Genomic DNA, 24,350 nt, shown 5'->3' with positions numbered 1-24,350 from the left:
GTAATGTTTTCGCGTGTTGTTAATTTCGCGAATAGCTCCCGACTCGCGAAATTTGTGAAAATAAAACCCACACGAAATATATAGCGTATACAGTATATATATATAAATATATATATATTTTTTAAATTTGTTTGAAATTTCATTTTTTTATTTTTGAAGGATTCTTTATCATCAGGGCCAACAAATGAGGGAATTTCAAGGCAGCGCATATTTGTACGTGCTCTAGACGCAGCAAGAAGCCATGGTAGAAACACAAAAGATTTTTTTATTACCTTTAATACTCTTTGGGTAGAGATGCTAAAAAGGATTCATTAAGTCAATGGGAAATAGGGCCATTTTTGGCATATGTGTATATGGGCGAAAATGAGCTTCTTGGCGGAGGTCTGCACGCTCTGAGCGTTTTTCTAGTTACATGGGTTTCTTTACGAAGGAAAGTACAAAAGTAATATGCGCGTTTGAGCCGAGTGGACAGGAAGGAGCCGCCCCCTGATTGGCTGGGTCAATTACATTTGCCAATCTCGGCACCAACGGAAACCCCCTGGTTTTATGTCTCTGGACAGGTGTAATTGTGCGTAGGATGGTCACATTTCCAAACTGGACTTTACCATTATTTCCTCAATCATTTGTATCTAATGAAAACCAATAATGTCCCCCCCCCCCCCCGTCCCCGCATCTTTTTCGTTTTCCTTCCCCTCTCCCTTCATCTCTTGCTCCTCTGTTTCTTTACCTCTTTACCACTTACAAAATTGATTCTAGAAGATGTGATATGCATAAGATGATTCATTCTAGGCTCACTAAGTATGGAGGTATAATCATGATGTGGCTATTATATGGACATTTGTTCACGCCTTCTACCCTAAGTCATCCCAATATAGTCATTTATATATCTGTTTTCAACGTGCTTGTCCTAGAAACCTTTTTTTTTTTTTCTGACAAGACTTTTCTTTTTTTCATTTATCAAAGGACAGGGATTTTTTTTTTCTGAATTGTTTAAAAAGAATTCAGCACAAGGAGTCCTGACACTAGGAACAATGCTTAAGAGTATCAAGAAGAGAGAGGGAGAGAGAGAAAAAAAAAATTTCACCCAGAAGGTTCAAATGCTGATCACGTTATTTAGGATCATGGAAAGAATTGCAAGCACGCAAGCAGGGTCGGGCAAGATAGTTTTGCCTTCTTTGTTATCATATTGTCACCCTCTGTCTGTTGTTTGTTAAAAGGAGATTAATTTTGAATTCAGCATTGTGTTGTGGAGAAAAGTGATCAGATGACCTTTTCTTATCATTTAAAAAAAAAAACCAACAACAGTCACACACACACACACACACACACATACACACAGAAGAACCCTAAAAAACAAAACAACAACAACAAAGTGGTGACGAATTTGGCTGGGGGCGACAAACAAAATGTGAAAGGAATACTTGAAGAAGGACATCATAACGAGATGTAATACCACATGACAATGAACAACACGTTAATTTATCAAATGATGGAGGGGAGGGGGTTACCAGTGTGGTTTGACGTCATCATGCAAACAAGTTCCGAGTGTCCTGTCAAAAACATGTTGTGTTAGTTAAGACCTTCTGCATGTGTGTGTGTGTGTTCGTGTGTGTGAGTTGTTGTTGCTGTTTGTTTGTTTTGAATGGGGATTCTTTGTTGCACATCATTCCACTCCGCCTGAAAATTTAGCAAGCAAAATAAAAAAGAGGACCTGTGGTGTATTTGTATGTTTTTGTATTCTGTGGTATATATATCTATATATATGTTCCTTTGTAGCCAATATTTTTCTGTACCATAGTAATAATTGTTTTGAGAGGAATGCATATTTCAGGCCCTTAATTAATTGATTATGACACTGACAAACACAAAAATAAAAAAAAAATGTAAGGAAACTTGCGAAACTAGGCAGAAAGTTCTGCAAATAAAATTTGTTGTCAAAATTCAGAATAGTGATGATAAATTTTGAATGGAATAAAATCTTTCTGTGATATTTTTCTTTATATTTTTCTGTATGAAGCACACTCAGACCCACTCTTTGGTAAAGGACTCATTCTTTAAATATTTTTTATTGTAAAAGCTATATATTTTCACAAGGATTTGATATTTGTGAATTTCATGAATCACTGTTTGGCCACGAATTTAAGAAAAATCTGAAAATATAGAGACCTGATATTGAGCACATTAAATTGTAGCAGAGTGAATTAAAGGACAGGCATTAAGTACACTAACATTAGCCTCAGTGTCAAATTACTAAAAACAACATCTTACGAAAATGTCTGTGACCTCCTAATTTGCAAAAAAAAAAAAAAAAAAAAAAAAAAAAAAAAATATCTGCAGGAAAAAAATAACAGCTTTTACAGTATGCTTCATATCTACCCCTGTTAAGTATGTGCCATGTTATACCCCTTGACTACACACAAAGACAAAGATGAACTCTCACACAGACACAAACACACAGAAACACACACATACACACAGCATACTCAACATGGGGGGGGGGGTCGGGGAGGGGACAGCAAGGCATAACTAGTTTTAGTTGAGTGACATGTCTACCATGCATTACTTTCAGTATAATTCCCCCCCCCCCCCTTTTTGACGAAGATAATGAAATTGAAAGAGAAGGAGGGGAGTGCAATGTTTGGCTAACTTTTTGTGGGAAACAAGTAAAATTAGGACTCTGCAAAGCAGAGCAGCAGCTGTCTCTGTCTATTTCACCCCCATGATAGCTGAAACACAAAAATTGTCCACCTCCAAGGCCTGCCAATTCCATGGTCTAGGGCAGAGGATGATTTATGATTTGTTTTTGACTTGAAACGCAAAGTCTGTTTTAGAGGAGTCAGATTTCACTTATTTGATTTCACAGTGCCTTCTCTGACCCACCACCAGCATACAACTTCTTCTTTTTTTTCTTCTTTTTTTTTTAAAGGAAAGGGCTCCTTCCCCATACCGCCCTGTTTCAAATTCCAGTGATATATACAAGAACAGAATTGAGATGTGAGGCATATTTTTTTTTTAAATTCAAGTGAATATGAATTATTATTTCATTTTTGTTTTAAATGTCGTGGCCACTAAGAAAGCAGGGAGTGCTTGTAAAGCACTCATTGCTTGGGACTATAAACAGATTTAATGAGGAAAAAATGCATTGCATAGGGGCACCACCACCTGCACTCAGGGGGACTTGAACCAGGGACATTATGATTGGTAGTCTGTGGTCTTACCTACGGAGCCACAGGAACATTTTGATCTCTCCACAAGCTAAAATATATCAAATAAAATGTTAGTCTATCTGTGCTTCAAAAAGAAGCTGTCAAAATGTGATGGTTTAGTTCATTCATTTCATGAACCAGGCATCCAGGAAATTTCATAAAACTGTCCTCTCAACAATTTTTTTTTTTTCCTAATTAGATTTTCCTACATTTGTACTTGGTGGCGAGTATTTTCTTGTATGTGTATTGGCGTGATTTCCTTCATTAACGTAATTACAAAGAAACCTTTACAACAACAAAAATGAAAAATTAAAAAGGAGACATCATTCATCAATTGTGAATCCCCCCCCCCCCCGAACCACCCCCCCCCCCCCCCAACCCATTTGGTAACAAGAGCCACCATTCTGATAAGCTTGTTATCTAGAGCAAAGTGTTGTGTGGTAAACATTTTTATTTTATTTATTTATTTTTTTTTTTACTCAACATTTTTCATAAAAAAGTTATCTTGATTTTTTTTATTTGCTTCATTTTATATAACATTGTTTTCTTTCATTGTATGTAATTTTGATTTAATCGATAATTACCTCATTTGATTTGATTTTAGTTTGTTGTGTATCTTTTTTATTTCTGCAAAGCTTCATCATTAACTAATACTTATAGTGAGTCAGTGACAAATTAGAAACAATCAAAGGGCTTGCAATGCATCAATACCGGTGAGCTTCAGCAAGTCATCATTAAATAACTAGTTGGTATGAATAATTGCAGGCACATTCAGCAGTTTGTCATGTGGAAGTGAGAAGAGTACCACTAGTTAAAAGACAATTTAATCTTTGTAGGGCCCATCTTTGTGAAGTCATAGAGTCAGAGCATTATTAGAATTTAGATTGCTAATATCACACATACCTTCCTCTTCTAGACTTACATGGGACTGCTACAAGACTTCACAATTTTTCATAATACTTCATTAAGTTATGCCCTGTCAATATGTCTTAAAGTAAATTAAAAAAAAGGGGGGGGGGACAAGATCTTTTTATACATTGTACCTTGACAGGTTGTACTGCTGTAATGTAGTAACATTGCTTGTAACACTTTGCACAGGATGTTGTGAGAATTTCCATGGTGAATTAATGATTTATGATGACATAATAACAGACATCAAATATTCATCGCAGCAGTCACCTTATACACGTATGCAGTTGTAAAGGAACATGTTCAGAGTAAAACTTGAGGAATGATTCTCTTAAGATAGCAATGTGAGATAATGGCCTGAAGCCATATTAGAAGACAACAGATATCAACTCTGGGAGCCCATAATCTGTTTGATTAGCTGTGATTGGCTGAGTCCATTCTTTAGCTGCTTTATTTGTTTTTTCCTTAATGCTGATTTCATCAAGAAATTATGTTGTTTCCAGTCAAAAGAAATGTCCACAGATATATGGACTCCAAGTAAGAACCTAGTTTAGAAATGGCATCTCATAATTAAAATATCTTTGTTGTATCCTCTTTCAGGGTGAGCTTGTGATAAACTCAGACCACTCAGTCATTTAATTTCTAGATATATATAATGTTCCAGCCAGTATTGCTGAAATGTGAAAATTCAAAAATTAATCTTTCTTGTGAACAATATCCTGTACCTTGGAACATGATGAGTTTTCCTTCTCATCTTTGTCAAGAACTCATCAGATTTGTCAAGCTACGTAAGAGGAACTTCACCACCAAGATTCGTAGACACATTCCTGTTTGATGTGGGGGGAAGGGGGGAGGGGGTAGGAATGTGCATGCAGTGTGCACAGAGACATCAATTCCTCTGTCTGAGTGCATGCAGTGTGCACAGAGACATCAATTCCTCTGTCTGACACCACAGCAACAGAAGTGCAAAATGTTTTCTTGGGTAAGTACAAGTATAGTGCACTCCCGTCATATAACGAATCTCTCATTACAACAAAGGAATAATTCAGGTTGCAAAATTACTATCTATTAGGATATATCTCTATGTACCTCATTGTCCAGCTGTAATTAAATTTCAATATGATAAAAGAGAACTGCTGGCCCTGAGGACTTCATTACAACACAAATTGCCCCATATATTGTTCTTGTTTTTGCTTTTGTTGGATGGATGTGGTTGGGGTGGGAATGAGAATGCACTGGTTAGTCTAGGAAGCAGTGCGTACTACCCAACAGAGGGCAATTGTGGCTATTAAGGCTATGGTGTTTGTCAAGGGTAGGAGGCATGAAATCAAGAATCAAGACCCATTTTCATTGGGAAGTATTGCTGTACATTTAAGATCTCTGTGTGTGAGCTTTTCCAATCACACTGAGTTGTTTGTGTTTGCCATTACCTTGCACACATGTAGGCCCTGCTTGGATTGTGTGCAACCCACAACTATGGTTCTGAACTTGTTTGTATGTGACTAGAGGGAGGGATCCAATTGTCAAGCAGCAGACAAGTGTAACCATGTGTTTTCTATGTGCAGTGAGCATTCTCAATGCATTTTGCCTCAGCAAATTTTTTTGCAAAGTTCTGGCAGTGACAGATAGCACTCACAGTTTGCAGCATTGTTGTCATCTTCCTGGTGGCTCTTGGGATGGTTGCCATGGCAACTTCTATGAGAATGTGCAGATTTTCTAATGTCAAGACTTATGACCACCACGGTCTATTTGAATGGCCTTTCATAAGTTTGTGGACTATTGTCCATGTTTACTGGTAAGTGTAACATGTTCATGCTCTGAGACAGATGAGCCAAATAGTGATTGTCATGATATCTGTATTAGACTTTTAAGAACAAATGATATTCCTGTATTTTGCATGAACAGATACAGGTCAAGAAGAGAAACAAGCAAACTCAAACTTACACTTTAATTTTCTTTGTTGCCAAAGAATTTGTGGTAGTGTGATATTATGACCCAATTTACTAAAAGCACTTTGAGAAACATACCAGTAGTTATTGATTATATCTTTTTAAATGTGTGTTCCTAATACAGTCGTCTGTTGAGAATGAGAAGGGCTTTAAGTTGTCTCGAACACTATGGGTTTAGTGGCAACTTAACGCCCTTATCATTCTCAACCAACAATATTTGCTGAGGAGCTCCATATATAATGTGAATTATGTATTCATCACTCAAATCTAGGCATATTGTCGGTCTGTCTTGTAAAATCTGTGCTCTTATGCAGTAACCAGCCGCTGACAGCATTCTTGTTCTGTTGCACAAACACGAAGAGAATCCTCGCTTGGCTTGTCAGATGGACTAATCATCCTCTGAATGAGAGTTGATGTAGCTGAATGGGGAAACTGCGAACGATGGGAAGACTGTGCAGGCGATTTCCCGGAAATAAAAGTCTGCTCAATCTCCGTCGGTGAATGTATGGAGGAGGGAGTATGTGGAGTGAGCAATGCATTCAATTTCATCAGAATGTGGACCTAAAATAGAGGACTATTGAGCACATCATGTGATGAGGGGACTGAAGCAAAATGCCAAGTTCAGGAATATGACCTCTCCTTGCTCAGCCACTGGCATGTTCATCAATAAAAGAAAAATCATTTTCATCCCTCTGGAAACAGCAGTAGAGTATCATGATAGATTGATGTTTGCATAGCCAAGTGTGGATTTAAGGTATCATATGGATTATGTTTGGGGTACTTATTAAGTACATTTCCGAGTGCTGTTTGCCGTTTTATAGCACGGGAGTCTATTTTTAGACGATGCTTCAATGTCCACAACGTGATATTGTGATGGAATCGCATTTGCCAGAGACATTTCTTCTTTGATCTAATCTCATTTTGACTATGCCTCATGGAGTATGCTAAATTTGATCAGTCATAGCCGTGATAAATTACATTTCCTGTGGGATGAAAGATGTAAAAGCTTGTGGTATGAATGTTTCATGCACTGCTATTATGCCTCATGCATTAAATATTGTTTGGCTAGAATCGGAGAGATTACTGATGGATGTCTGTCACTATCAGATATTTGCCTGTAAAGACTATGCATGGGACTGAGGTACCAGGTTTCTCTACAAGTTAGCAAAGAATGATGAGACAATGATTGCATTGAGAGAAAGATTTACACAAACAAATTTGCTCATAAAAAGGACAAGAAAGAAACTGCTCAGGGAATATGTCTAAAGTCTGTCATGTAGCACTGTGTGTTGAAGCAGTTATTAACCTGTTGAGGACCGTTTGATTTTGCTACAACATGCATTTCCCGTAGACGCTTGTCTGAGTATACTTGGGACTCGTCCTCAACAGGTTTATAGTGAAAGAGGAGAGAATTGGATATTTGGCACACATTAGAGGGGGGAAAACATAATATCATAACATTTTAATCTAATTTGCTTTTGATATTGTGTACATGACCTCTAGTTTGGACCACACAAGATTACTAAACAAACGAGATGATATTGGAAAGTGATAAAATGCTCTCTTCAGGATCTCATGAATATAGTCTCCTCTCCCACCCACGCCTCCCCCCCCCCCCCCCAAAGAAGAAGGGATAAAAATTGAAAGTGAATGGAACTTTGCATTTACGAGCCTGTTTGGCAAGAAAACAAGAAAGGGAAGCGGCAGAGAGATGATGGGAAAACTGTTGGTTTAAGTCTGAGAGAGATGAAAAAAAAAAGGCAAAATGGGAGACCGGTACTCCTTTCTCCCCACAACACAGCATGGTGGCAAGTAGCTGGCGAGGATCGGAAGACACTCGCCGCTGGAGAGGTAAATTGAGTGATTTGGTAGAAAATGTGCCCAGAAATAATGGCACAGAAATGGGGGGGGGGGGAGGGTAAGAGGGAATATTTTTGTTTATTGTGAACTTGAAAAAAAAGAAGAAGAAAGATTAGGGGAGGGGGAGATAGAGGGGAAGTAAGCATCACAGGGTCATCACTTCTGATTTTGAAGGAGTGATATTTTACATGGTGGTGCATGAAAATAATGAGAAGATTAATACATGATGCAGAAGGGAAGGACAGACAAAAATCTTCCAAGTCTACAAGTGATGTCCATCATCGGAAACAGGAATTTTATTCTCATATTCACTTAGTATTTTGAATCGGTCAGCAAAATTCATTCCTGTACAAACTATTTTTCTTTATTTAAAAGAACAAAGGAAGGGAGCAAACAGAAAACAATGTTTTTCTGTCTGTTTACTCTTATCATCTATCTATCCATCTATCTATCCATCCATCTATCTATTTATGAATGATGGTTGGAAAGGCACAAGCAGATATCAAAAAGAGAATAAATGTTGAAAGAGGATCAGTAAAGATGAAAAACATCAGCAGAGGTATGATAAAAAAAAAAAAGCACACACAGAAGAAGAAGAAGAAGACAGACTCTTCAATGCTTGGGGCAGGGTGCGGGCCAAAAGGAGCAAGATGGCAGAGCCAGAGAGAGGGGACTGTACTCCTCGGCATTCTTAATGAGATTTGAGGTATCCTATCAAAAAACTATATGTATATGTGTAGTATATATACATAAAACAAAATAATGGCCCTGACCTTACCACCACCCAGCGGGATGAGGATGGAACTGGGGAGAAGAGCAGGAGGACGCTCAGAGGGTAACCTGCCACCGGCCTACAGCGCCTGTTTTCCACTTTGGGGGGGGGGGGATATCTTTTATTTTTTAGTACACTCACCTCTCAACTCCCTGTCCAAACGAATTCATGTCTGTGCCCTGAGTGAGTGTGTGTTTGTGCGCGCACGAGCCGGGATCCGCTGTCATTAGTATGATTGATTGTTGCCACGGTTACCATGAATAAGCTAGTAGCAGTCTCTCGTCAAACTGCTGACACATGGGAGAGCATGTCACACTCCAGCCGTGGAGTGTGAACTCTCGCTCATCTCTCCATCTGAACAAAATCATATGAAAGAAGCCAGAACATTTATCTTTAGTTTATAGCGGGGCAACATTGCGACCATACCTGTGCAGATGAGTGTATCATTCTCCAATAGAAAGATAAATCATCAGTGGCTTAGTCATTGCTGTTAATTGTTATTTGGTTGAATAGCATTTAATCTGAAATGATGTGTTGTTTATAGCTAGGTCACTGTCACTGTCACTGATGCAGATGCATAGGCTGCTTTGTCATTCCAACAGTAGTCTCTTGCGTGTCGTTACCTGCCGGAAGGTCATGTGCAGCAGCATTAATTTGCTCTTGCATATATGAGTTATACACCTAGCTGATAAGTTGGCCTTCATCAGTGTCATCCTTGTCACCACACAAGATTCCTCTCCGCCCGCCCCCCCCCCCCCCCACCATCCCATCCTTTTGACATATCAGCAGTAATCTGGAACACAACAGTAGTTATCCTCCACCTTCAAAGAGCAAGTACGAGGACACTAATGGCTGAATGCAGCCATCTCTATGAGGTGTTACCGTGGCAACAAGAGCCATCTATTTTTTTTTTCCATTGTTGCCTCCATCCGGGGGAATGACAGTAGGATGAAAGCCAATGGATCATAAACCAAAACACATCAAGATTACCATGCTACCAGAAATGTGCTTCACCAAAGAAGTTTTAACATCCGATGAAGAGGAGAGAGGAAGAATTAGTGCTAATGTTGTCTTCATGATAAATCAGGTCATTAGGACAATAAGAATCAGACATGCATAATCAGAGTATACATGCACACACACACACACACACACACAAACACACGCATGTATATAATCATATATATATATATATATATATATATATATATATATATATATATATGTATATACACATTTATATATCTACACAAACATACATCATACAGGTTCACAGTGCACACATCTAAAAATAGACAGTGAAGAGGAGAGGAGAATAGTTAAGGGAGAGGGATGCAGGGGCTGCAAGGTCATGCTATGTCATTTGCTGTACCAGCGTATTGCTAAAGAGGGGAAGAGAACGGTGGGAGATGCTTCGGTGGTGGGCACAATAGTTCAATGACATTTTCCGTCTAGCGCGGGGTACACTCGCCCCTATGCCCTAGCCACCTGCCGTGCCAGTGAGGCCCGCCGAAATACCGTGGCCAATCATCTCGTTTACCTTTGAGATGCAGTCCTGATTGTCCCCGGGAGTTCTTCCAGTCCACAACAATTGTTTCACGTCGCCGTGACAACGCACCCTCCCAAGAAAGCCTCATCCGATCAAGCCGGCATTATTGCATTCATTAACTTGTTTTTTTCAATCGCGATGTTTTCAGGCTACCAAAATTTGATTGAAATCAAAATGTCTTTCTGACACTGCTCGTTTACTTGTATTCCATCTCAAAAAAAGAAAAAAAAAACATGCACACACACACACACAAAAGATCAGATAGACAGAATCCATCTGAAGATTGATGCTGGGGTTGAGGTGTGTCACTTTACCTCAGTGTAGAAAGAGCATATTATTTTGTGACCTTTGCTTGCCAGCATTACCTTTAATGGCAAAGCTTTATTGATCTTGCTTTCACTTCATCTGTTTGTGAATAATGGCAGTTTTGAAATTGGGTCAGAATTCTATTTCACCCGCTGACACAGAAGTCTGGTGTCTTCTCTGCAATTTTGAGGTGTTTTCTTGAAGAAAGAATGTTGTTTTGAAAGTGGCAAACATGTGGTGACATTTCGGATGGGAAAGAGCAGGCGGTGATGTTTCTCGTTAAGGAGGTGGGTTGTGGTTGCTTAATCATCAACCAAAAACATGGCTTCATAATTTTATGTTCTGCACAGGCCAATGTGAGAGTAGGTAGGCTGTGACATCTTTACCGCATACTGTATTGTTGATATCAGTATTTTATGGAAATATGACACTTAAAAAATTCCACGATAGAATTTATCTTATGTCCGACTTTGGCAAACCCTGCACCATTATGTTTGATTTTACTCTTTTTCTGTTAAATAAACTGAAACATGGAGTGATATTGCACTTGGTGGATCATGTAAAACAAGCAATTATACTATAAGAGTAGAAAACTTCAGCATTTGGCCAATTTCAGTGAGCTTCACTTTTTTCTATTAAAGTAGATTATTCCAGTGTGTAATGTGATATCTTTAGAAATATTTACATGGTATCATTTTTCACAATGATTTTCTGTAATATTGCAAATTCAAAAAAAAAAATCCATACCCTTGCAGTATTTCACTTATAATCAATATGGTTTAGTCAAAGTACTGGTATAGCAACAAGATGTTAACAATCAATGAAATAATCTGACAAATGTTTATGTGTTGGAGTTACTTTAGTATTGGATGAATCATCCAGCACGCTGCCCATAGCTGTAAAATAGAGCTTTCTTGGCCATGTGGCCTTGAGTTTGTTGGTAATAATAGCTCATTCATGTTAAATGTCACTGATATAACATTTTTTTTTTTTTTTGGTCAAACAGTTTCTTCATGGGTTGTGCTGAAGATATAACAAAATATGTGTCTTGGGGCCTATATCATGGAGAGATGTACAGTCATGATGTTTGCAATGAGTGCTGTTTCCATGGCAACAGTTGAAATTCTCATAACTGATTGGTCATTTCCTGACGGCGTCCAAAAGTAACTGCAATTACTGCATCTCACATTAGTTGCAAACCTTCCTTGGGCCCCAGAGTGTATCTAATGAGATGTAAAGTTACAAAAATACAATTTGCTACAGAGCACACATACGTGCGTACACACACACACACATGCAGGCACACAATCATATTTCAAGGACCTTGTGTTTTAGATGATTGGCAATATCGACATAGACTGACATTACCAGATGGTTGTAACTTCAACTGAATTGGATATTAACCAAATTGCTGCTCATGTGTTGCTGCCTGTATTTAAATTGGGCACACTTACTCAAAAATCATGATTGGCCAAATGCTGGCTGCATATCAGCTCACCATTGAAGGAATATTCTTGGTAATAACGTATGGATGCAATTGAAAGTTTTGCCTGTCTTATAGTCTACACCGGAACTATGTCTAAAAGCCGAACTTCCTAATGCTGCGATGCTGAAGCTCACTCTTAGAATTCTGGTCTGATGATATCAAGAAAGTGTCTTAGGTTTTTCATTAATTTTCTGTTGCAGTGGGCTTTTAAGTACCATCTTTTGTATTGTTTAGAGAGAAACACGGGCGGTTGAGTCATTTCATTTGTGTGTGTGTGTGTGTATGTGTGTATGTCTAGCCCCGTTACAGTGATTGCAGGATGAAGGGATCTGAATGGTGTCTCTGAATTGTCCATCGGAAACGTTGTAGTGTACTGGTATGACACTCACATGACATATTTATACAATAACTGGAAGTTGGACTGCAACCATTTCTCCAGTAGTCACTAAACTTGTGTCAAAGATGCACTCAGTGGCATCTCCCCATTGTGGTGCTGAAGTTCGACCTGCAAGACTCTCTTTCTAACAACTATGTAACTTTAGTTCATTTTAAACCAGTCTTTAGTTCATTTTAAAACAATCAGAGATTTACTGTGGATCTGCATGTTTTGGTGCTTTCCAAGGCAACATGCTGTTTGTCAAAGGTCAATTCAGGTCATTCAACTCATTTTTTCTTCTTTGATGAAGACTGATAAAATATTGTCATGGACATTCACATAGCTGTGCATCCTGTCTTTAACAGTGCAATTTTCTGCTGGTACCCTTCATACGATCTGTATGTCGCTTTTATTGATATGTTTTACATTTATCCTCTTTAAAAAAGAAAATGCAGTCCACATTACCTAACACATAATCTTTCAATTTGCTATGTTTTTGGTAGTATTTTTGCAAGACGAACATTTCTGCTTTTTTTGTCAATGAAGCAGTGACTCGTCAGACATCCACAGGGTGCGTGTGTGTGTGTGTGTGTGTGTGTGTGCTTGTCTGTGTGCTTGTGGGCACTGCATTTATTAATGAGTTTCGTGATATACACTGCACTTCTACAATGTAGTTCCCCAAAAATCCTGATAGGCAGAATAATGAGTTCTACAAACTGGCTCATGCATGTGTTTCTCTGTAGTAACAAGATTCCAGGGCCACATTTTGGTATAAGAAAATAAAATAAATAGTTTTCTACTTCCTTTCACATGCAGGAACACTGACAAAAAATGGAAATGAGTGATAATGCAGGATGGCAGAGGAAGGAAATAAAGAAAGAATGCGTAGAGTGTAAGAAGAGAAATGGGCTGGGCAAGGGACACCCCATTGTTTAGATGTCTGGCTGACTGGAGCTGGGCTGGCCTGTTTGGCGTCAATGCCATGGATGATTTATGTCAGAACAAACATCTTGAAGACCATGGGCAGTCTTAGGATGTGATTATATGAAAGAAAACACAAAGAAAAGGAAACACACATTCACATGTACACACACACACACACACACACACACACACACACACACACATACACATTCATGAGCATGTACAGGCATAAACATTGTATTGATGAAATTTAAGAAAATGGACTTCACAAGATAATGACCCTCCTGAAAGTATTTGTCAGAGAGAGTTAGATTGGATATGTTTGCTGTCTCTATCTCTTTATCTCCCTCTCTCTCTCTCTCTTTCTCTCCAACTCGTGCTCTTTTTTGTGTTTCTCCTGAAGGAGGACTTATAAAGGAAAAATGACGTCTGGAATTTTCAGCCGAGAATCACAGAAGAATGGTGCCCAGCATATGGAATCAATAGTTAGGATTTTAACTATAATCATGTGTAAATGGGTATCTCTTTGGCCTGGAGACTAGGCGGTGACCTGATATAGGCTCAAGTATCGCGAGTCACGAGACGTTTCTGCCATGTCTCTGTGACGTCTCTTGGAGACTAGTGTGCTCTCAAGTCACAAGAAAATCGATCATGTTTGATTTTTTTCTCTGAGACACGCAATCCAGTTTCTATCTGGTCTCCAAGATGTTTCTGCCATGTCTCTGTGACATCTTCCTAGTTGCGGTCAAGTTGCGGAGACTAATTTTTTCTGCAACATCCCCGGGACATCTCCGTGACCTTGCGGAGACCCATGGCCACTTACCGGCGATGATGTGGAGACATCGCAGAGTCGTCTCAGTGACTGAGAAGATGTCTATTAAGACGTCGCGGTGATGTTGCAGTGACGTTTCTGCAACTTCCAGGCGAATATTGAAAGTTGTCAACTTGTTTTTAGACATTTGGGACATTGCCCTTGAGTCACCTTCTTGGTAACATTTATTTATTTATTTATTTTGTCTTTTGAGTCATCTGAGTTGCAGCAGTGGTGATGACATCTCATCCAGTGAGATAGGCCCTTGAAGATTCTTGACTTGCACCTCTTCTTAAAGTGTACTGTATGTTGCCAATTTTCATCACACATTTTGTTTAACTACAATTTTGAATAGTTCCATAAACTTGAAAAATGTAAATGTTCATGTCTTTTGCGATCATCAGAGAGTTCTACTTGTTTATTATCTTGGAAATGATTTTTTTTTTTAATGTACCCAATTCTATTTCTCCCAAAATGTTGGTATGTTATGAATTTTGTGAATTTTCAGTGGAGCCTAAAAGTATGCACGTGCATCTTTATCGAAGTTGCCATAAGGGATTTATACCATAAGTTACAGTCAAGGAAAATTATGTAACACATTTAGTAGTCATAATTACTGGGAAATCTTTGCAGTCTGAAGCTAAATGATGTGTGCATTATATTTTTGCAGATGAAAGAAATTAGCCTCTGCATTTTAGAGACTTATTTGGTATTTGTGTTCCATGTGATATTCAGAATCTTGACTCAAAAATGAAAGAACGAGGTTTGCGAGAGCTGCTGACTGTTAAAAGTTGCCCCGGCTACATCAGTACAAAGTTTGCGATATCCCAGTGTGTGATGATGCACCATTGAGCGTATGAGTTGGAACTGCTTTAAGTGGACTTGATGCAAACATATAGACATACTAATGATGTTTATGTCGTGAGAAGATGAAGATTATGTGGTGGCTTACTCTGGTTTTACATAAAGCACCTGTATGCTGTCTAAAAGATGAAAATTGTGACGCAGCCCCCATTACACACACCCACACATTTCAGTAATGATGCACTTGAAATGTATTGGAACTGATCCTTTGTGTATTAAAGCAAGGGGGCATGTTATGGTGTAAATCTACTTTTCGTACATTCATATAAGTTCAGCTTTACTAATGACTTGAAATATAAATGGAATGAGGCAGTCTAGACCTAAACCTCTGGAATGAAAAAAAAAAAAAAAAAGAAGACAAAAATATACTGTTCGTGTATTTGTATTTCATCATCACATACTGATATCAGTTTGTTGTGCAAGTGGGGTCAGTTTGATAATGGAATATTTAAACAAAAAATGTTTTTGTGTTTTTTAGTGTTTTTACTACTCACATGCCACTACAATCTCCCCCCTCCCCCCCCCCCCCCCCCAAGCCTAAATGGACATTTGGGCAACAACCAGCTGCAAGATATCAAAGATATCACACTTCTTGCAGAATTTCTGTCACACTCTCAACCATACATTAGCAATGATCATTGAAATGACAAAGTTTTGTGCTTGCAATATTTAGTTTTGGATAGTATATGGAAAGACAATCTAAATTCACTTTGAGATGATTTAAAGGGATGGTATAGTTTTGATTGAGATGGAGGATTTAGATTTTTAACTTTTTGCAAGATAATTAGAAACCACTTTATGAAATATCGAAGAGAGTATAATTCTAAAAGCTATTCCAAGTATATTTGATGAAAATTAGCTGAGATATCCAAAAACACAAAGTAAAACAAATTGGTCGTAACATTAGGATGTCTTTGTTTCTGGATATCTCCGGCATTTCAGAACCAATTTTCATCAATTGAACTTTGAATTCCTCTTATGTGTGCTGTTCAATATTTCATAAGAGGTTTCTAATTATCTCACAAAAAAAGTTGGAAACCTGAATCCCCATATCAACCAAAACTGTAGGCCTACCATCCCTTTAAAGTGTAGTGGCATAGGGACCATAACTACTGCTTACATTAGTGTTGCACTATCTCGTCTTGTGCAGATACTCACCCACTCTGTTGATAGAGGGGAATGGACGAATAAAGCTTCTTTTCAACTTGATTGATTCTATGTCCTTATCATATCAAAAGAAAAGAGTGGGAGAGCAAAATAACTGAAAAAAATGATGTCTAGAGATATTTCAGTCACTTCATGTTATTTATACATCAGCAGGTTCAGTAAATCGGACTATTGGAAATCAAAATTGCGGCTGTTAAACTTCTCTCGATGTCAAAGATGGGAGACAACAACATGCTTGTATGTAGAGGATATGAAAGTAAAGATATTTCTGAATCAAAATTTACAAGTAAAGAATTCCTGATCGCAAAGATGTATTCGCCTTCCCGTGTCTCATTTCCCCGACTCAGTGTCATGGTTTCTTGTACATTCCGCCGACCATCTATTGGGAGCCTAGAACCTGCCTCTTGTATTCCCTCTAATTGATGACGACCATTAGCATGACCCAGAGACGGCTGGATTTCTGACGCTAATCAATAAAGCCAAATGAGACAGTTATGTCTTCTATGCTCAGTGATTTTTCAGAGATAATGCACGAACTTTGATATTTGTGCATGTGATCAGATTGTCGTGTTACCGGCATCAAAGGAAGCAATGCTTCCGATGCGACTGAACTGCAGCTCCGTCTTCTGATGGAGCTGTGTCTATTTGTAGCCCTGTCGGATGTTTGAAAATATAGTCTCCATTCAGGAGTAAACATCAAAAAGTAAGCCCAAAATCTGGCTAACTCAGAAGTATCTGAGCTGAAAAAGAAAATGAATAGATGCAGCTTCAGCGGTGTAGTAGGTAATAGGTATTTCCCCCCCCCCCCTTTTGATTCAAGTTCCCGCAGTGTTTAGAGATTGTACATGTATGTCATCATGAAAGATGCCACCACAAAAGGTTCCAATATATTTTTCTGTGGGCTGATCTTTGGTGTATGTATATAATATATAAAAAAATATATATATATATTTATGTGTACACATGTAGTGATGAAGGCAAAAGGCCTGAACATCAAGACCTTTTTTATTTTTATTTTCCAGATGAGAAATTGAATCAAAATGTTTGACTATATCTGCGTGGTGTTACCTGTTGTCCACTTCAGTTCAGCTGACCCCAACAGCTTTTTATTTCACCAGCACACCTACATGTACGCCCAGCCCGCCCAAATTTCATGACTTTTTTTGCCTTCTTATGCCATCGATTAGCACACATCTGTGTTTAGTAGTGGGATTCATACTGACACAAAAAAAGTGGGATAAAAAAATCCAGATTTGCATCCTGATCCAAATCTTGAAATTTGTATCGTGATCCAAATCTCAAGATTTTTTTTTTTTTGCCTGTATGGACGTAAATATCTCATGAAATGTTGCAATCAGCATTGCGATCCAAATCCCAAGAAATCTTGCAATTATTTTGGAATTATCACGATAATGTGAGAAGTAGTGTGATAATTGGCACTGCAGCGAGAATGCTGAAGCAAAAATTCTGGAGATTTTTTATCCTGTCATTCAAAATATGCATGATTGCACAGCGTACAGACATAAGGGCAAGGGTCATCATTTTTGGTAGATTTTGAGCATGCCCAGTTTGGTTGACAATTATTGCGATATTAGCAGGATATTTCTGTCTGTCTGTGGGCAAAGAATCTCAGTATTTGGATCAAGATCGTTATTGCGCTATTTTGTCTGTGAATAGGACTATTGTAATGGACTCAAATTTACTTGTCTCTTGGAACCACCATTAAAGCTAGTGTAATGAATTTATTTCATGAGCTCTCTAAAATTTCTCTTTTTTTAGTAGTTGATAATCTTGCATTTACAGCATTTGGATTATGTTATCCATTTCACTTCAGCAGCATATTGGAATATTCATTTTCGATATGATCTTGATATGTCTAATGGCAAACACATCCTGCATGCAAAGTTATAGTGTAAAAATGAAAGTATTTCAAGTTTTGATTCCATGGAATTCAAAACATACGATATTCATCTTACTCAATCTAGTGCAAAAAAAAAGGTAAAAATTACTCACATAAAAAATTGCACTTTTAAAAGGAGGCCCTATATCATGTGTAACTGCCAAATCTTGTATGCGGAAACAGTGCTCACTTTTGTACATTGAAAGCTTCAGTAAGCCCATGGAAATGACTAAATAATGTTTTAGTAGTGATATTGTGATGAAATTAAATACCAATACTGACACTTGCTTTCGATAAGTTCCTTGCAATTGATAACATGAAGAGCTGTTGAATTAAATGTTCGCTGATGCCAAGTACACAATATCTGTATTGGTATACTTGCTGTAACATACTCAGAAATGCTTGAAATCAGCAGGAATACTCAAAATAATGTACACAATTTCTCCTATATAAGAAAGAAATCTGATTGTAACCCTCTTCTCCCCCTCCCCCTCTCATTTTTTGTTACAGTGTGCCCAGTGAGCTGCCCACGATCCTGCTTGTCCAGCAAGCAGTGCTGCCATGAACAATGTATCGGAGGCTGCAGCGGGCCCCTGGATAGCAACTGCATTGCCTGCAGACACTTCTTGTACGAGGGAAGATGCTTGGCCAGGTGCCCCATTGGAACCTACGAGGTACTGATCAGCCCTCCGTTTTTCGAGGCTGTATTTTTGGTCCTTTCATACTTTCGTACATTTATTATGTGTGTGGATTATGTGAGTAATTCTGTATCAAAAAATGTTCAAGAATATGTGAAAACCTGAGAAATATCTTGCTTTGAAACATTACGTGAATTAGTGTTTCACTGGAATGTTTGTCCGTAAAATGTGCCACTCCTTGCGCAGAAGAGTCATAGGCAAGTCAGATATCAAGATGGTATCCCTCGAAATGTTCATTCACAGCAGCGGTTTACTCAACTCTTCTTTGGGCAATGAGCTTCCATAGACCAGTCGGGCATCACAGTCATATAACGGAGAAGGGGCTTCTGGTATTTAACCTGTTGAGGATCCCGAGTATACTCGGGCAAGTGTCTATGGGAAATGCTTGTTTTAGCAAAATCAGTCCGTCCTCAATGGGTTAAGGACAACAGTGTGCATGCACTTCATAGTCAAATTTATGCAGTGTTTATACAAAAGTGACTGCAGAAATGACACCCTCAAGCGAATAAGAACGAAATCCTCCCATCTTTGTCCTATCTTTAATATCTTTTTTTTTTTCTTCTTTACTGGACATGGACACTAAGTTTAAAATGTGGATCCTGGTTAGTGATGGCTGTTTCAGAAAGCACAAAGTAAAACGATTCTAAAGTGGTGTAGGGATGGGTATGAAAAGAGGGATTATACCTTTAAAGGCTACTGGTAATTGAAAATCCACATCCAAAGAGCATGTCCCCTGCTACAGTCAGCCAGTCGAAATAGTCAATGTTTCATTGAGTGTTTGCCAAATCACACACACTTCAGGATGAAGGTCAACTCTGACTTCAAAGGCAAAATAATCTAATATAGATTAATTCCCCAGGCTCATTATGCTGGCAGGAGAGAGTGTAGCATAGGGCACAGTGGCAAGGTATTAGCTGCAATGCCACTGAACTCTCTATGTCCTGCTTGGATTTGAAGCACTTTGATGTATGCCCACTCTGCATCAGATCTCATCACACCCCATTTGTGATAGAAGTTGTATTCGTTCCTGTTTGGTTGTTCAAGAAGAAGTGGTAATATTCCCGCCCCCCACAATTTTTAAAAATAATTTAATCAAGTTTCATATAACTCACTCTTCCCCAGTGAATTAGTCATTTCAAGAATGCATTAGAATTTGCTGCAGCTTTTTTTTCTCTTGTGGACTAGTAATGAGATATTCATCTACTGTTGCAGCAAAATACACCTCATTACTTGGAATAAAGTTTTCATGCATTAATTGTTGCAATGTTGGGCAAAGTCTCTGAATGATTTCTGGTTTTAAGGAACCCAGACCTTGACATTCTTGGACATTACTCTCCGCATTTCCTGTATAATCTCTGTTCCTTTGTTCCCAGGCCCCACTCCATAATTATGTTCTATTGTCCCTGATTCCATATGACCCCATGTTCCCGGGTCCCATTGCCCCCAGGTACAGCAAAATCTTGATCTGTCCCCATGGTTCTTAGTTTTCATGTTCTGTTTCCTTCACTGCACTGCACCAGTTTTTCCATGACCCCATGTTCCCGGGTCCTATTGCTCCCAGGTCCTGCCACATTGATCTTTCCCTATCCCCATGATTCTTAGTTTTCAAGTTCTGTTTCCCTGTAGTGTAATGCACTGTCCCTGTTTTCCCATGACCCATGTTCCAAATCCCCTTTTCTTTCAGGTTCTGTCCTATCTTTCTTTTTAACCGTGATTCTTCATGTTCTATTTCCTCCAGTGCACAGTCCCTGTTTTCCCTTGGCCCCAAGTTACTGAGTCCCATTGCTACCAGGCCCTGCCTTATCTCTCTCTATCCCCATGGTTCCTAGATTTCATGTTCCATTTCATGCAGTATATAGTCCCATGGCGCATGTGCCCATGACCCAGTGTTCTCTGGCCCCATTGCTTCCGGGTCCTGCCATGTCATTCCCTATCCCCATGATTCCAACTTTTCATGTTCTGTTTCCTTCAGTGCACAGTCCCTGTTTTCCCTGGCCCCATGTTACTGGGTCCCATTGCTACCAGGCCCTGTCTTATTTCTCTCTATCTTCATGGTTCCTAGAATTCATGTTCCATTTCCTGCAGTATATAGTCCCATGACCCATGTTCCCATGACCCAATGTTCTCAGGCCTCATTGCTTCCGGGTCCTGCCATGTTGTTCCCTATCCCCATGATTCCAACTTTTCATGTTCTATTTCCCCCAAGTGCACAGTCCATGTTTTCCCTTGGCCCCATGTCACTGGGTCCCATTGCTACCAGGCCCTGTCTTATTTCTCTCTATCTTCATGGTTCCTAGATTTCATGTTCCATTTCCTGCAGTATATAGTCCCATGACCCATGTTCCCATGACCCAATGTTCTCAGGCCTCATTGCTTCTGGGTGCTGCCATGTTGTTCCCTAATCCACATGGTTTCCTGCAGTACACAGTCCCTGTTTTCCTGTGACACGATGTTACTGGGTCCCAACTGGGTCCCATTGCTCCCACATCCTTTCATATCTTTCTCTGTCTGCCATAATGTTGTAGTTCTTATGTCCCATTTCCTGCAGTGAACAGCCAAATGTTCCCTTTTTGCTATGTTTGCTAGCTCTGATCCCCTTCCCCACTCCCTGTCCTGTGAAAATTCTGGTTTCACTGTATATCTTTTGTCTGTAGAGAAATATTGCACTGAAATGCAGTCTTTTTTCTTCTTCCACTTCACCAGTTCATATTATAAAATCTCTTAATCCTTAAACAGCATATCAGCAAGAGAGTTAGTGGGAATAGCATTTAACACTCAAACCTGCCTTAGTGCCACCTGTCTATAGCGGTCACCTGTCTATAGCAGCCGTCTGCCATATATGTCTATAATGGCTAATTTTTTCATCTCCCTTGGGTGGTTGCTATTGACAGGTTTGACTGTATATATGCAAAGCAGGTTTAAAGTGATTTCTTCTCAATAGTTACATCACATTCAAAGGCTGAAGTGCTTGTTGTGACTAATTGAATGATTTTATTCACTTTACTTTAGCTTGGAAAAAGTAAATATGTCATTTTAGTTACATTACAACTTGTTTCATCATTCTTAATACCTACCTGATAAACCTCACATTACACAAATATACTTTCTGGAACTATTTTTGTTTATTTTTTATTTTTTTCACTCACAAAGTACAGCAACTTTGAAAAAATGCAGGAGAACTGTGGCTCCTGGTTATATTTTGATAGATATGACAGAGGTCATTGAAATACTATCCTTTATAATTATAGGAACTTTGCCACATTGACACAGAACTGTCTGAGATTAAAATGGTGGTGTAACCTGTAAAAAGTAGCCTTCTGATGTCCCCCTTCATGTTCATCAAAAGTTTAAAGGAAACCAAAACCCAAAGAGAAATGTGGATTGAGTGAAAGCAGCAACATTAGTAGAACGCATCAGTGAAAGTTTGAGGAAAATCGGACGATCAATGCAAAAGTTATGAATTTTTAAAGTTTTGGTGTTGGAACCGCTGGATGAGGAGACTACTAGAGGTTATGATGTCATGTGTGTACAACAGTCAAAATGTAAAGGGAATTCCACAAAAATTCACTTTTCTAGCATAATGATAGAGCACATGACTAACAGCTTTCAGAAAGCAGGGAGAATAATTGTTACCCTTAACATATGTCAGTATCAAATTGATAGAATGCGTAATTTTCATGAAAAGTGATTTTTTTTTTTAATTCCCATTATATTTTCTGTTTATATTTTCTGCTTTTGCAGATTTCTCTTTTGGTTTTGGTTTCTTTTATTAAAAGCCTGCTCTGATTTTTCAGAAAGGATGGGGGAGGGAGGCTGCTGCATATCTTTACTATTAGAAGGAGATAAAACAAGAAGGCAACTGTATGACTTGTTGCTGGTGATACTTGGACAAAATCAGTTTTAAGCTTATACAACTTTTTTTTTAATGAAGATTCATTTGAATACTGTAGTTTCCAGCAGCCATTATAAAAGACAATGTAGGTCTACATTAGTGATATTTTTCTCCCAAGTAAGAATGCCATTCAGTGAGTGTCTGTACAGTTGGGGGAAATTATCAGAGTGAAGGGAATTGTGAAGTCTGCCACACAACATAATCTCCACACAGTGCTGTGTTAAAAAATATATTGTAAATTTCAAGAATGCCTTGTTGGTCTTCAGCATATCGTCCCCGAAGTGACAAGACCGGGTTTCTCCATTGGCACATATCAAAAAAGCAGTGAACACCTAAATACTGATTTGTGTTTTGAAACATTACAAAAACTAAAGGCATTATTTATTTACCATTTGTACATGAAACAAAAGCCCAGCTTTAGTGCTTCAAGATCTAAAGTTCTAAAATGTGAGTTAGGGATAGAAACAACCAGTGTAAAAGTGTTAATCAGTATAATCAGTGTTATGTATTGTTAACTATACAAAATGTGAATAGAAGTTATAATGAAATAGATTCTAGAATAAACCGTCTACAGTTATGGTTTATTGAGAAAAATAGTGATATCTCTTTCTATTTTAGACATTATTGCAAAATCTTTATTATGGCAGGATGTTTTGTGATACAACTGACCTTCAAATATGTATCAAATGTGATAACTCAAATAATTTTTAAGTCACTGCCCCCAGTGGTGAAAAATACCTTTAATTTTATGGGAAAAAAAACTACCCATTTCAATATTGAATTTAAAAAAATGTACTGATATATGTTTTCAACGTTACAATGATCATTAAATGTACAGTAATCCCCTCCCCCCAAACAAAACACAACTACATCATTTGACATTCAACATTGATGTTATTTTGCAAAAATGTTGCAAAAAAGAACAAGTTTTTCGCTCCCCTAAAAATTCATTATATTTGAGATATAAGCAAGGTGGTGTCACCCCAGGGACGATATCCATTTCCTCTCATCACGTTGTAAAATTCACATCATCATGTCCAAGCTGCGTGTTTGTTGCAAACTGTTTTGGGGACTTTCCCTTTGCTGGGATACGATGGAGCGTTCCAATTCTGTACTTTGAATTAAATACCTGCAGGAAATAGATTTTCCCTTCCAGCACTGGAAATCTCCTGTCATGCTGATGTGTCTAAAAAACAAAACAAAACAAAACCAAAAAAAAAAAAAAAAAGAAACAGAAAACACACTTTGTCATTATATTCTTTTTGGGGTTTTGTTTTTGCGCTTTGCTCTATTTTACCCATCCACAACCTCTGTGTCAGTTGTGCTGGAGGAGGATGCCGTGAATGAATGGGACGTGTCCCTCATTTGGCACGCTCTCTCTCTCTCTCGCTGGGAGCCCAATGCGAGGGCAAGTAGTCGGCGATTGATTTTGTGCGTAGCACAAATTGCAGCATTTGGGGCCTCTTGAGTGGCTTTCGAGATTAGCATGTCAGACTGGAGGGGGGAAAGGAACAACGACAACAACGACAGCAAAGACAGAGACTATCAGCCATTTCTACCTCGTTCATCTAATTAAATCTCAAGTGATTTTTGAGTTTCAGCCCTCAGCTTTTAACTATGGCCAGTGGAGGTTGAAATGGCCGTCTGAATGTTTAATCTAAACTGCTAGCTGTGAGATAAC

The 24,350-nt window shown here is 38.6% G+C and overlaps 1 protein-coding gene across 1 annotated transcript in view; it reads left to right on the top strand.

The window, feature by feature from the left end:
* The window catches only part of LOC140230439 (insulin-like peptide receptor), a 174,853-nt gene that overhangs the window by 92,062 nt on the left and 58,441 nt on the right, over positions 1-24,350 (top strand). Inside the window, exon 3 of the mRNA XM_072310593.1 lies at positions 18,590-18,753. Coding sequence (XP_072166694.1) covers positions 18,590-18,753 — 164 coding nt within the window. The remainder of the gene's footprint in view (positions 1-18,589; positions 18,754-24,350) is intronic.

Source organism: Diadema setosum, chromosome 7, assembly GCF_964275005.1.
Source record: "Diadema setosum chromosome 7, eeDiaSeto1, whole genome shotgun sequence".
NCBI lineage: Eukaryota > Metazoa > Echinodermata > Echinoidea > Diadematoida > Diadematidae > Diadema > Diadema setosum.
Note: the sequence above shows the minus strand (reverse complement) of the source record. Positions and strands in the feature narration are given on the sequence as shown.